The following is a 14149-nucleotide window of genomic DNA, read 5'->3' on the forward strand; positions in this document are numbered from 1 at the left end:
AGTCAATTTAAAAAACTTTTTTCTTGATAAGCCTTCTGGTCTCTTCGAACCAATGCCAGCTATGTAGCTGGTGCAGCAGCAGACCTCTACCGCCCCGTGCCCAGGGCAAAGATCCGTGATGGAATCCCCCTGTGGGCTGTCACCATCCACCCACACAAAAATCCACCCCCACACACCCCACTCACCTAAGTCTCATGGAGCTTTGAAGGACCTTAGAGCATCCCCGATGCTCTTAGGTTCCCCGACGCTTTAAACTATCCTTCTGGAAAACCGTAAGCACAGTTTCCAACCCCGTTGAGAGCCTCAGAGAGGCTTCCATGGGGTCCTATAGGCTCGCACCTGCGGCATTTGCCCCATCGGACCTAATGGAAGGTCTGCAACTGAGCCGGTGCAAGTACAAGAAAAAGAAATGGGTGGGACGGGCTGGAAAATCAGGGATAGGACCCTGGCACAAGTCGGGATCCTCCTCCAGCCCCCAAACCACCCACTGCCCTTCCCCCTCCCTGCCCCAAACCTCCCCTGAACCTTCCCCTCCCTACCCATGATCCCCCGCTCCACCGCCTTACCTAGTTCAGTGTGGGCTGGGTCCAGAGGTGGCGGTATATGGAGCTGCAGAGCATTTGCATCAGTGGCTCTGATTCACCCAGCACTGGCGCACCATTTACAGGAGTGCCACACCATTTATAACAGCGGAACGAACGTTCCACTGTCATAAATTGATAGGATTGTGTGACTTTTGATATAATTTTAATAGGAGGAAATGTTATATGGATTACTGTCAATATAGGCAAACACATTGATTCCAAAGTAGCCATTGCCAGTAGGATTTTTGATAAGACTTTTCAGCTGTATCTTTAGCACAGTCCATCAAGGTGTACCTGAAATTACTGAGACTGCATCCAACTAAACATTCTTAGAATCAGGGTAGTCATCTTAAAAAGAAACTACTAAAAAGTGGGACTGAACTGAGGTGCAAGTTCATGAACAATATAGAGGACATGAAGTCACAAGACACTCAAACACACTTCTTTGAAGAATCAATCAGCTCCTACATGCCTAATTACATCATGTGAGGCATTCAATATCAATTGCTACACTAATGACTGTTTTATCTTACTCTTCTGTTGCATATTATTTTATTCAGCACATAAATAATATGCTACTGCTTTAAACTGACAGCCCAGTCCTGAGTTGCCTGGGGTGCCCAGCCTCGGCGGCACCGAGAACAGCTGCTGCCTGATCCAGTGCACTTTGGGCTACCATAGGCAGTGCCTCTAGAGAAGGGGACTTTCATCCCCTTCTCCCAGGTAAGAGAAGCAGCTCCACAATGGGGCTGCTCACTTTACCACCAACCAAAAGGTTGGCGGTAAAGTAAAGTCGTTCGTGTAGGGCGCCAAGCCCTCCACAAACGGATGGGATCCAGTGGAGCAGAGCTCCACCAGACCCGCCTCCTGCCTCCCCGGGATGCCTCCCATCTGCTTCTCTCCGCCTTCCCCACGCCTCCCCCGTCCCAGGAACACCTCCTCCCCGCCCCCCTCCCTGCCCCCGCTTACTGTGCCATGGCTCGGCAGTCCATGAGACCGCCAAGCGATGGAGGCTGGGCGCCTGCCCCACACTAGCCCAGCACCAGTTGGTGCTGGGCTAACATGGGCTGTAGTCCAGCTATGAGGCTCACAAATGTGCCTTACAGCACATTTGTGACAGTGCACGGCAGCACCAAGCCATGGCACCAAGCCCAGGACTGGGATCTGAGTCAGGACTTTGATCTACCTATCTTCTCTGTCTTGCAGGAACTCCAGAATTTAAGACAAGAGTCTGTCTCTACCAGAACTATTGGAGAGGCCAGGATTCAAGCCTTCAGCATGCAAAGCAGGTGCACAAAAGTTTAGGCCGAAGGTCCCTCTCTTCAGAGCCAAGATCTCCAAACTGCAGTCCAGGAGCCACATCCGGCTTGCCACAAGATTTTATCCGGCCCACAGCAACTTAACATATTTTTTTCCCTAACCACAAAGCCAGACACTTGACACATGTACTCTCTCCACCATACTCCTTTCCATATGGCCAGAGTGGTGTCAGCCTGGTTAGCCCTCATTTTCAGTCACCTGGCCCATATGGTTTCAAACCCTCAAACCATAATTATTCAATGTTAACCCCACCCTACCAATAAAACAAATCAGGTTTCCACATATTGACTTTTCAACAACTCCGTAAAACAATCATGGAGAGGAAATAGCATAATTTTTGCACATGCATAAACAAATCATAACAAACTGGATTTCACAGTGGGTCAGACAGAGACAGTGTGCTATGCGTTGCTCGCCTCAGCCCTTTATAAAACTGATTTTTTTTTTTAATCCGCAAAAATGTGTAAAATATACAGTGCGGCCCACCTACTGAAATGTTTGGAGACCCCTGCTTTAGATCATTTGTAACCAATGGAAAGCAGTGTACCACATTGTAATCAACACATGGAAATGAAGTTGAATCTTAACTGATATGTTGCAATATTGAATATTACTGCCATTCTTACTTGACATTCGGACAGAGTGTACCAGGCACTAATCCCATAAAAACAGAATAGAATGACACACCTAGCACCACAATCAATTGTGCATATCAAACCAGAAGTTACTTATTAAGGAAATATGTTTATAATATTTTAATGTATCATAAAACAATCTTATCCAAGCTGCATATACTGTATATTGGACCCAGGTAGCAGATCTGGGGAGGGGAGGGGAATCCCAGTTACTTGGTTGCAAAGCACCTACATTCTCATTCTGAGAAGTAAGATCTGAAATAGTTTTTCAGCTCTGTACTGGGCTGGAATATAGAACTAGAATGTTGGAGACAGGAATTTGCACAAATTATTCATTATTGCACAAATTATATTCATTTCTGTGCAGGGTTGGTATCTTGGAATTTTAAATATTTTTCCAAGCCTGACAGTTGGCATAGAACAAAATGTAGAGTGTGTTTCCTGATCGCATGTTCTCTAGACTACCATACTGTAGTCTTGCAAAAAAAAAAAAAAAAAGAAGAAGTCTGAACGCTACTGTAAAAACATGGTGGTGGAATCAGGATTACATATATAATGGGCCATCCGTATCTGTGGGGATTGTTTCTGAGATGAGCTGGTTGGCTGCTGACAACCTCTGAAGTGTCTTTGAACTGGAGGGAACTACTGGGTGAGACACTATGAGAGGCAGAGAGGGAAGCACTGAGTATGGATATTGAGGGAAGTCAGAGCCTGCAGTCCCACACATGTCAAAGGGCAGTGCTGGTGGACTAGGAAGGAAGGAAGAAAAGAGTGTCGGTACCATGTCAGAATTTTCCAGAACTTTCTAGAATTTTTTTAAAAAAATACAGTGGTGCCTCGCAAGACGAATGCCTCGCGCAACGAAAAACTCGCAAGACGAAAGCGTTTTGCGATTTTTTTGGTGACTCGCAAGACGAATTTTTCTATGGCCGTGCTTTGCAAGACGAATTTTTTCGCAATTTTTTTTGGGGTTTGTTTGCAGTTTGCAGTGATGCCTCGCAAGACGAAATTTTCGCAATACGAAACGACTCGCGGAATGAATTAATTTCGTCTTGCGAGGCACCACTGTATTTTTGATACACAGTTTGCTAAATCCGTGGATACAGGACCCATGGATATAAAGGAACCACTATAAATTTCTCCCAATTACCATTCTAGCTCGACAGTGAGGTAAATTGTTTGCTATGCAAGTTTCTAAAACAAGGTATTTCTTCTATTAAAATTTGTAAATACAGTGATGCCTCGCAAGACGAATGCCTCGCGCAACGAAAAACTCGCAAGACGAAAGCATTTTGTGATTTTTTTGGTGACTCGCAAGACGAATTCTTCTATGGCCGTGCTTCGCAAGACAAATTTTTTTTGCATTTTTTTTTGTTTTGGTTTGTTTTAAATCGCGCTTCGCAAGACGAAAATTTTGCAATACGAAACGACTAGCGGAACGAATTAATTTCGTCTTGCGAGGCACCACTGTATATTTTTAGGTAGGAAAGGAAGGGATGCAATCAATTTATTGCCGGGTTTTGAAAAGTTTTTTTTTTTTTTAAATCACAGTGCAGAATTAAAATTGTCCTGAGAATGTATCCTCCAATAAATATAACCCACAGACATAAGAATTATCTGCAAAGTCATGGATGGACAAATCCATGTACTTACGCTCTTAGACTCTCAATCATATTTTCCATTGCGTTCTCCCAACAGTAAGCTTTGACTGACTGTATATTCTCAATCATTTCTGAAGTGATCACAAGTCTCTCGTTGATTTTTCCTGCTCTCTGATCTCTGTAAAGTAGAGGATTTCAAACACTTGTTACATTTACTTTTGATTCTATTGGAACATCACTTGCAGTGCAAACTGAGTCCACAGAGTCGTCCCTTGGGTAGGGCAACTGGAGCAGCTGCTCTGGGCACCACACTTTCATGACCAATATATGGCCATAATGGGGTGGGGGGGTCGGGTCTGCACTGGTTGAGCTGCCCCAGGCTCACACACTCCCCAAACCCTTCTAGGGAAGACTGCCTAGGCGAGCACCCAGTAAGCGTATATAGAATTGCAGCCGTAATGCTGCATATGACACACTACCAATAAGGATTATCTATTCACCCAGTAAAGAAGAGCTCTGCAGAAAGTTATGCTGTTTATTTAAAACTATGATCTTCGCACCAGCGTAACTGCTTATGGTACTGCAACTCAAACATCCACAGTTAAAGTCCAAGTGGCACTGTCACAGAGGTGCCTCAATTCAAAACTCTTAAGGCATGATCTGGGAAAAGTAAAGCACTTTCCGTTGCCACTGATTTCGGCAGGAAAGAAAGCGCCCAATCCTATCCAGCAACGGTGCAAGGAATGCAGGTGCCACTGGTTGGGCAAGAGGGTTAGGAAGGGGAAACGCAGACCAGCATCTCATCTGCTGAAGGGTCTCCTATAGGATTTCTCAGAGCTACTCCAGCTCTGTTGCTGGTGTAAACCTGAGGAGCTGCAAGGGGCAAATCACACTTGGGGGACGGGGCTCAGGGATGGGAACTTCAGGGGGATGTTAAATGACAATTCTCTCACACACACACAAACACACACCTTAACACCACCTCCCTTTTTCTGCGAAGTTGTGCTCAAGAAAGTCCCTGACTCACAAATCGACTTGCTTCTCAAAATGATTCATAAGAACAGCCCCACTGGATCAGGCCATAGGCCATCTAGTCCAGCTTCCTGTATCTCACAGCAGTCCACCAAATGCCCCAGGAAGCACACCAGATAACAAGAGACCTCATTCTGGCACCCTCCCTTACATATGGCATTCTGACATAGCCCATTTCTAAAATCAGGAGGTTGCACATACACATCATGGCTTGTAACCCATAATGGATTTTTCCTCCAGAAACTTGTCCAATCTCCTTTTAAAGGAATCCAGGCTAGAAACCATCACATCCTATGGCAAGGAGTTCCATAGACCAACCACACACTGAGTAAAGAAATATTTTCTTTTGTCTGTCCTAACTCTCCCAACACTCAATTTTAGTGGATGTCCCCTGGTTCTGGTGTTATGTGAGAGTGTAAAGAGCATCTCCCTATCCACTCTGTCCATCCCCTGCATAATTTTGTATGTCTCAATCATGTCCCTCCTCAGGCGCCTCTTTTCTAGACCGAAGAGGCCCAAATGCCATAGCCTTTCCTCATAAGGAAGGTGCCCCAGCCCCATAATCATCTTAGTCGCTCTCTTTTGCACCTTTTCCATTTCCACTATGTCTTTTTTGCGATGTGGCGACCAGAACTGGACACAATACTCCAGGTGTGGCCTTACCATCAATTTGTACAACGGCATTATAATATTAGCCGTTTTGTTCTCAATACCTTTTCTAATGATCCCAAGCATAGAATTGGCCTTCTATATTGCCGCTGCACATTGAGTCGACACTTTCATCGACCTGTCCACCACCACCCCAAGATCTCTCCCCTGATCTGTCACAGATAGCTCAGAACCCATCAGCCTATATGTGAAGTTTTGACTTTTTGCCCCAATGTGCATGACCTCACACTTACTGACATTGAAGCGCATCTGCCATTTTGCTGCCCATTCTGCCAATCTGGAGAGATCCCTCTGGAGCTCCTCACAATCACTTCTGGTCTTCACCACTCGGAAAAGTTTGGTGTCATCCGCAAACTTTGCCACCTCACTGCTCAACCCTGTCTCCAGGTCATTTATGAAGAGGTTGAAAAGCACCAGTCCCAGGACAGATCCTTGGGGCACACCGCTTTTCACTTCTCTCCACTGTGAAAACTGCCCACTGACACCCACTCTCTGTTTCGAAAGACTCAAAAAAGTTTTGCAAGCAGAGTTGCCACAGCCATGTGCTATGACTCGTGAGTTGAAGGGTTGCTGACTCACGACTTGACTCGCAACTTGGGCTCAGCGGCTGGAGCACATAAATGCGATTTTAGTTTCAAGAACTAAAAACAGCAAACATATTTTGCTTCAAAGGCAGGGGGTGTGTGTGTGTGTGTGTGTGTGTGTGTAAAAGCTGTATATATGAGTTTTAGACCCAAATCCTAACCAACTTTCCAGCACTGGCATAGCTGTGCCAATGGAACATGTGCTGCATCCTGCAGCTGGGTGGCACTCAGGAGGCCTCCTCAAAGTAAGGGGATGTTTGTTCCCTTCCCTCGGAGCTGTATTGCCCTTACGTCGGTGCTGGAAAGTACATTAGGATTGTGCCCTTATTTCCCCAAACACTCCATAAATGGCTGCACTATCCAAAGATGGATTACATCTGCGATTGTAATTTGGCAGCAAGGGGGGGCTGCCAGATGCAGGGAGAACACCAGGATGCAAGTCTCTTGACTTGTCTGCTTCCTGAGGCATCTGGTGGGCTACTATGAGATATAGGAAGCTGGACTGGATGGTTCTTTGGCCTGATCCAGCAGGGCTGTTCCTCTGTTCTTAGTCAAGGCTATTCAAAATTTTCAGACAACATGACAGTTCTGTTAATAGTAAGTTATTAATAGTGTGTATTCAGAAACCTCAACTAACAAGCCTTATAAAACCTTAATATTTAGAAGAAATACCCGTAATTGCTTTGTCACCTGTATTTCATCATCATTCGCCCTAGCCAGGCTTGGAAAAGGACAATGAGAATTAATAAACCAAGTCCACAAAATGCTGTAGCATTCAGCGTCTCACAGATAAGCCCCATCAGCAACAATACTTGCAGAGGTGCAATCCACACAAAGTGAGCCAAAGCTAGACCCTGGGGGGAAAAAAAAATTCACAGCAAATGCAAATTGATGTGCTCAGAAAGCAACATGAGAGGAAGTGATTAGTCATTAAGTTAATATTTGGTAGTTCTACTAATGCCATAACAAACCTGCACACACGTCTTATGATTAGAAGCACCCAACAACCTCAGTTTCACTGTTTCAAGTCTGCTTTTGGTGGTCACTATGCCTGGTGTGAGAAGCAGGTTTTGTCCCATCTCAGCTTTGTCCCTATCATTTATTCCACAAAATTCAAATTAAGTGTTTGAACCAGGCTGGATTTTCCAAACACTCAGGTTTTACCCTCTTTGAACTGAACACAATACACAAATGTTGAAAAGGAGACAAGGAACTTTCCTACCTTCCTTCCCCCTCCAACCCCAAATTCTGTATTTTGTGGAAAGGGGAAAAACTTCGGAAATATATTGTCCTCTTTGCCCACAATTAAGCTACTTATCCTGCCTATCCTTTCTAGGGCTCAGGGTAGTGCCTGTGGTCTTTCCACCACGATTTTGTCCTTTGTGAGACAAATTAGGCTGAAAAATAATGACTCAGTAAACTTCATGAATAGATGTTCGACTACTAATCAAGTGTGGAACATAGAGCGGTAACAGCACATATAATAGTAGTTTCAGCATCATGGTCATGTTGGCAACCTTCAGTCTCGAAAGACTATGGTATCGCGCTCTGAAAGGTGGTTCTGGAACAGCATCTAGTGTGGCTGAAAAGGCCGATTCGGGAGTGACAATCCCTTCCACACTGGAAGCAAGTGCAGTCTGTCCCTGGTCTGTCTCCCTGGCTATGGGCCTTCCTTCTTTGCCTCTTTACCTCAGACTGTTGGCCAAGTGTCTCTTCAAACTGGGAAAGGCCATGCTGCACAGCCTGCCTCCAAGCGGGCCGCTCAGAGGCCAGGGTTTCCCACTTGTTGAGGTCCACTCCTAAGGCCTTCAGATCCCTCTTGCAGATGTCCTTGTATCGCAGCTGTGGTCTACCTGTAGGGCGCTTTCCTTGCACGAGTTCTCCATATAGGAGAATACATATTGGTGTAGACAGACCCTTACTCATGTTAGATTGTGGCAGAATGAAAAGAAGACACTGCAGGAGCAGTGGAAAATAAACCCAACCACCTAATCCACTGATTTGGGACTGGCAGATTTAACTCACCACGAGTTCTGAACCTGAGGTGGAGGGCTGGACCTGAGCTCCTGGACATGACCAGAGATGTCCTCTGGGTGCATCTGAAAGCCTTTCTGAGGCCCGCTGAGGCCACGTGCAGCCTCTGCAAGCCTCAGAAAGGCCTCTGGACGTGACCAGAAAACATCTCTGGTCACATCTGGAGGTAATAATGGATTGACCCTAGGATTTGATTATTCATGGGTTTCAGTATTGGGGGGGGGGGAGGGTTCAGGAATGTATCCCTTGCAGATACCAAGGCCCAACTGTATTTAAAAATAAAAGAACAACCCAGATCCTGACGAATCAGAATTTTACAGATGGAGACAAAGACCAAGTGGTGCATCTCCATGGTAGCATACCTAATAGTATGATATTGATTTCGTGTAATTAGCTCAAGACATACAGTTCAGTAGAACTATTCGCTGCAGCCAGTTAACTTTGATTCTGTTGATGCTAAGAGCCTTTGAATGGTTTGATATCTGTTCATTCCTGCTCTTCTTCTTTAAAAAAATACATATGAGATTTAAGTAACACCAACATACTTCATCAAATTTGTTCAGATTGTTCGATAGGAGGCTAACGAGTTGTCCAGTACTTATTTTATCTAGGACTCTGCTTGATAATTTTAACGTCTGTAAAAGAGAACAAAAAAGGCAAATCAAGCGATCAGATAAAATAATGCAAACAGAAATTAACATTATTATCATCTAGATTAGCAGTTTTCAACCTTTTCCAGTTCATAACACACTGAGAAGGAACTAAAACTGTCAGAGCACACCATCTGTTTTTTGGATAATTGACAAGGCACACCACACTGTGGGCTGCAGGCTCATGTCCCCCAATGGCCCAGTTAATATATGAGCCTGCACTGAACTCCTGTGGCACACCTGCAGACCATTGTGCCACTGCACGGTGGTTGAAAATCGCTGAGCTAGATGCTAGCAAAAGTCAATGGAATAAAAATACCTAATATTTTAAATTATTATTATTAACAGTATTTATATACCGCTTTTCAACATTATACTGTTATAAATTATACTTTCTATACAGGAAAAAAACACATATTAAACCTGTTTTAACTCTCATGCTCTATTTTGATATCTTAGAGCCCAATCCTGAGCTTGGCACTCTGGCTTTCTGCCAGAGCGCACTGTCGCAAACGTGCCATAAGGCATGTCTGCGAGGCTTACCGCCAGGTCAGCACCCGTGCTAGCCCAGCGCTGGCCAGCACTGGGCTAGCACTGGGCGGGCGCCCATCCTCCACTGCTCAGCGGTCTCACGGACCGCCAAGCCATGGCACGGTAAGCGGGGGCGGGGAGGGGGGCGGGGAGGAGATATTCTGGGGAGGGGGAGGCGCGGGGAGGAAGAGAGGGCGGGCAGGAGGCGTGCTGGGGGAGGGAGTGGGAAGGCAGGAGGCGGGTCTGGTGGAGCTCAGCTCCACCAGATCCTGTCAGTTCATGCAGGGCTCAGCACCCTACATGAATACCTTTACTTTACCGCCAACCTTTTGGTCGGCGGTAAAGTGAATAGCTTCATTGCGGGGCTCCCCTTCCCCAAGGCGCCGCCCGCGGCAGACTGAGGAATGCAGGATGCGGCGGGAGCCATTCTTGGCGCAGCTGCAGCCGTGTACCCTGGGCAGCTCAGGATTGGGCTGTTAATCACATCATTTTGCAAATAATAGCATTTTCAGGGTATCTACTATTATTTACCCAGGCACTCCCCAAGAAAGACACAAGACAGAGTCTTGGGATGATTGTAAGCATGGACAGAAGTTGAGGAGACCTCACTGGTCTCAGCAATAGCCACGCCATGCGCCCAGTCAATCAGGTACCAATGGGCTGCCTCAATTTTTTTTGCCTCTGCCCCGAGTCCTTCCAGGGATGCTGGGCAAACAGCACCAGGGCTCTAGATGCCCCAGTGCAATTCCAGTTCCACAGTCATGTAAAGGTAGATGCAGCATCATTCAGACATACTGGATTTGTTGGGACATAAAAATCAAAGCATGGATGGGCTGTCAAGACTCACCCTTCCTCCTCTTACATCCTCTGATTCCCTCCTGCCTTTTGATTTGGGACTTACCATAGTTTTCTATTACATTTAAATTGGCAGGCTGTGGTTTAGGCTTGCCCTTGAACTTCAAAGTGTCGTTTCAATTTCTGCTATGAAGGGCAAGCGCAAGCCACAGTTCTTCAGTTCAGATGTAGTGGCAAACTACGGTCAGGGAGAAGAAGGGAGAATGGGGAATGTACAAGACCAAGAATGGCCAAATCATGGGTTAGTGATAAAGGTGAACCAGTCCTCCATTTTGCTGATTATAATACCACAAAAATACCAGTGTACTAAGGAACTTCTCACAGATATACCTATAGTACATGAAATTTTTGCCAAGTAATCAAGCTCAAATTATCACTTTGCCTGATCAAATCAGCTGGGCAGAGCCTTTCAACTCTGAAAAGTTTGGTTTCTCCAGATGAGCTCAGGCAGGCACCTCCTTAGCTCCTATAGTAATTTTCCTGGGACATTCCAGTCAAAGTTAACCTTTTATTCTCCTTCCTTCTGCCGCAGCCTGGTTCTGCTTTGCAAATGCTTGCAAAGCAGGTCTGTTTTTTGAAACACCAGGATGGGATCCTCCTTTCCATCTGAAGCAGGCTACAATTCAATGCACCATTACTTAAGAATAACACCCAGGGAAAGCAGTGGGTCTACTTCTGAGTAAAAAGGGTTGCAAATATCTCATCTCTCTGCTGTGAATTGAATTGCACACTCCCAGTTATGTGTTATGGGTTGTATGTTGTATGTAGAGCTTCTGGCTTAACACACCAGACACCTTGAAGGTGGTTTTGATTCATGTTCCTCCTGCAGTGGTTCCCAACCTTTTTCACTTGCGTATCCCTTGGCAGCCCATTTCCATCAATTGTACCCTTCATATTAGCAAAATGTTTGTAATTAATAATACATGCTCTCATCTCCTCTATATGAAAGCCCAGACTTTATGTATTCATCACATATTTTCTCTTTTCATCTGTTTGAAGAACAGAAGACTCTGCCTTTGCACTGTTTTGCACCAGAAGTGTGCTGAGAAATTCTGGGTGGTTGATCACTTTCCATATTATGTTTCAGCTTTTTTACTGTGCTGGTTTTCAATCACTGGTTCATACATGAATTGATGGCCAAAAACTAGCTATTGGTGGGGCTTTCACAGCCAACTAGCTACCTCCCTTCCTGCCTTGCTGGTCCTTGCAAGGCATTCCTGTCTTGCAAGGCATTCTGGAGCATGACCTGCCTTTTTCTACCATTATTCCATTCTTTTTCAAGTACCCCTAAAGGTCCTGTTGCGTGTCCCCGGGAGCACACGAATACCAGGATGGGAACCACTGTTTTACTAGTATGTTGTTTACAGTGCACTTACTCTGACAGTGCTTACAAAAAGGTGATGAAGACCAGAATTTAAAAAGAATAAAAATGTATCTTATGATCTTTTACTATGTTTTTAATAAATTAGAGACTACAGTTCCTAGGGAACAATTAGTGGTGGGTTATTTTTCAGGATCTGGCCTCGAGTAAAATCAGACAAAACTATAGTTAGACACCCCCCTAAGTTTAACCCCTGACTTATCCGAGGGTCATAGAAAATTCCATGATTGTTGGCTCAAAACTTGCCCTCAACTTATCTGTGGGATCGACTTATAGGCGAGTGTCTGCGGTAATGATAATAATATGAAAATTCTCTGACATTGGTACCAGAAACTCTCATATCATGGCATCACATAAGTACATTCCACCCAGGGGTGTCCAAACTTTTTGGCAGGACAGCCACATCATCCCTCTGACACTGTGTCAGAGGCCAGGGAAAAAAAATTAATTCACATTTCAAATTTGAATAAATTTACATAAATGAATATATTAAAAACGAAACTTAAATGAATGAATAAAGGTCTTGCAATAGCTCTATAAAAGGCCTTGCACAAAGCAAGGCCAGCCTTTTCTTTGCTGCTGCTGCTGCATCAGATGTGAAACAGCAAGTAGTGGAGGGAGCCCTTGTCCCACAGCTCACGCAAGAGGTCGAACAGTTGGCCGTCACGCTGAGAGTGGTTGTATCAGGGCAGCACGGGCTCCAGCAAGTCTCCAGTGGGCCAGAGGCTCATTGGACACTGGGGGCTCCCTGAGGGCCGGATTGGGAGTCCTCGAGGGCCGCAAGTGGTCCCAGGGCCAGGTTTTGGACACCCCTAGAAAAGAGGATTGGTTTCTAGGGCCAAATTATCAAATCCATCATGGACTTGATGCATTAATTTGTTGTTTTTTTTAATGTGTTTTCCACTCAGCATCTTCTCAACTGGTGCATAATAAATAATAAAAATGCAACATCTAAAAGCAAACAACAAAACATCATTAGAAACAAAAATTAAATCCTACTACCCCTTTCCTCGAAAGCCATTTATGATTGCTTTTATAATGGAAGTCCCCCACTGATTTAATGGGAAATGTAGCTCAATGAATCAAAGAACAGAATTCCTACCTTTTTATAAATTAAACTAAACAAAGCTATCCTTATTTGCATTCCAATATGATGTAGGCCAAATATAGTTGGGTGAAGAAGCAACATTCGCGCAATGAAGAGGAGGCAGAGTCCTATGGCTAAATAGTAAGCTATTGATCGTTCAAGTGAATTGGATGGGTCAAAGGAGGCTATAATTCTTCCCAGTAAAAGAGGCTGCACAGATTTAGTGACTTCCTGCAAGAAAGAAAAAAGAAAAAGAAAAACATTTGTGTCTGTCTTCCATAATAACACTTTAAATTCACGGTCAATCTAGTTTTAATTTTATTCTGAATGAATGTTAAGAATTCCATCCAATTTGAAATTACACCATCTTTAACCCATGGTGCAATACTTTAAAATTACATTTTGTCATAATACTCGATACAAGCCCTAACTTCTGATTGGCGAATAAATGGACTCCCTGATCCAAATCACCCCACCATCACCCTGCTTAACCTCTTAAATTCATGTAAGTGGAAGTTAGTTCTGCTATGGGTGTAGCATTGTTCTCATCTTTTTTGTAGTTTATTCTTATTCCTTACTCTTTTATAGAATACATAGGCAGATATATGAGTTCAGTCTAGTCACCCAAAGTATTCAGATCCACTCATGCCAAAATACAGTCTCCATATTCTAAAACAGAGGTGCCCAAACCCCGGCCCGGGGGCCACTTGCAGCCCTCAAGGCCTCTCAATGCGGCCCTCAGGGAGCCCCCAGTCTCCCATGAGCCTCTGGCCCTCCGCAGATTTGTTGAGGCCCGCACTAGCCGAACGCAACTTCTCTCAGCGTGAAGGCGACTGTTTGACCTCTCATGTGAGCTGTGGGATGAGAGCTCCCTCCACTGCTTGCTCTTTCACATCTGTGATGCAGCAGCGGCAGCAAAGGAAAGGTCAGCCTTGCTTTGTGCAAGGCCTTTTATAGGCCTTGAGCTATTGCAAGACCTTCATTCATTCATATATGTTCATCTTTAATATATTCATTTATGTAAACTTATGTAAATTTATTCAAATTTTAAATGTAAATTAATTCTTTTTTTCCCTGGCCCCCAACACAGTGTCAGAGAGCTGATGTGGCCCTCCTGCCAAAAACTTTGGACACCCCTGTTCTAAAAGTTGCAATTATTTTGTGGCTCTTTTGCCAGTTGGCCTTG

At 44.7% G+C, this 14149-nt stretch overlaps 1 protein-coding gene across 1 annotated transcript in view; it reads right to left on the reverse strand.

Moving 5' to 3' along the window:
- The window catches only part of CFTR (CF transmembrane conductance regulator), a 93409-nt gene that overhangs the window by 58007 nt on the left and 21253 nt on the right, over window positions 1-14149 (reverse strand). The window contains exons 4-7 of the mRNA XM_066633666.1: window positions 12979-13194; window positions 9005-9094; window positions 7116-7279; window positions 4193-4318 (exon numbers count right to left, since the gene is read on the reverse strand). Coding sequence (XP_066489763.1) covers window positions 4193-4318; window positions 7116-7279; window positions 9005-9094; window positions 12979-13194 — 596 coding nt within the window. The remainder of the gene's footprint in view (window positions 1-4192; window positions 4319-7115; window positions 7280-9004; window positions 9095-12978; window positions 13195-14149) is intronic.

This window comes from Tiliqua scincoides, chromosome 7, assembly GCF_035046505.1.
Source record: "Tiliqua scincoides isolate rTilSci1 chromosome 7, rTilSci1.hap2, whole genome shotgun sequence".
Lineage (NCBI taxonomy): Eukaryota > Metazoa > Chordata > Lepidosauria > Squamata > Scincidae > Tiliqua > Tiliqua scincoides.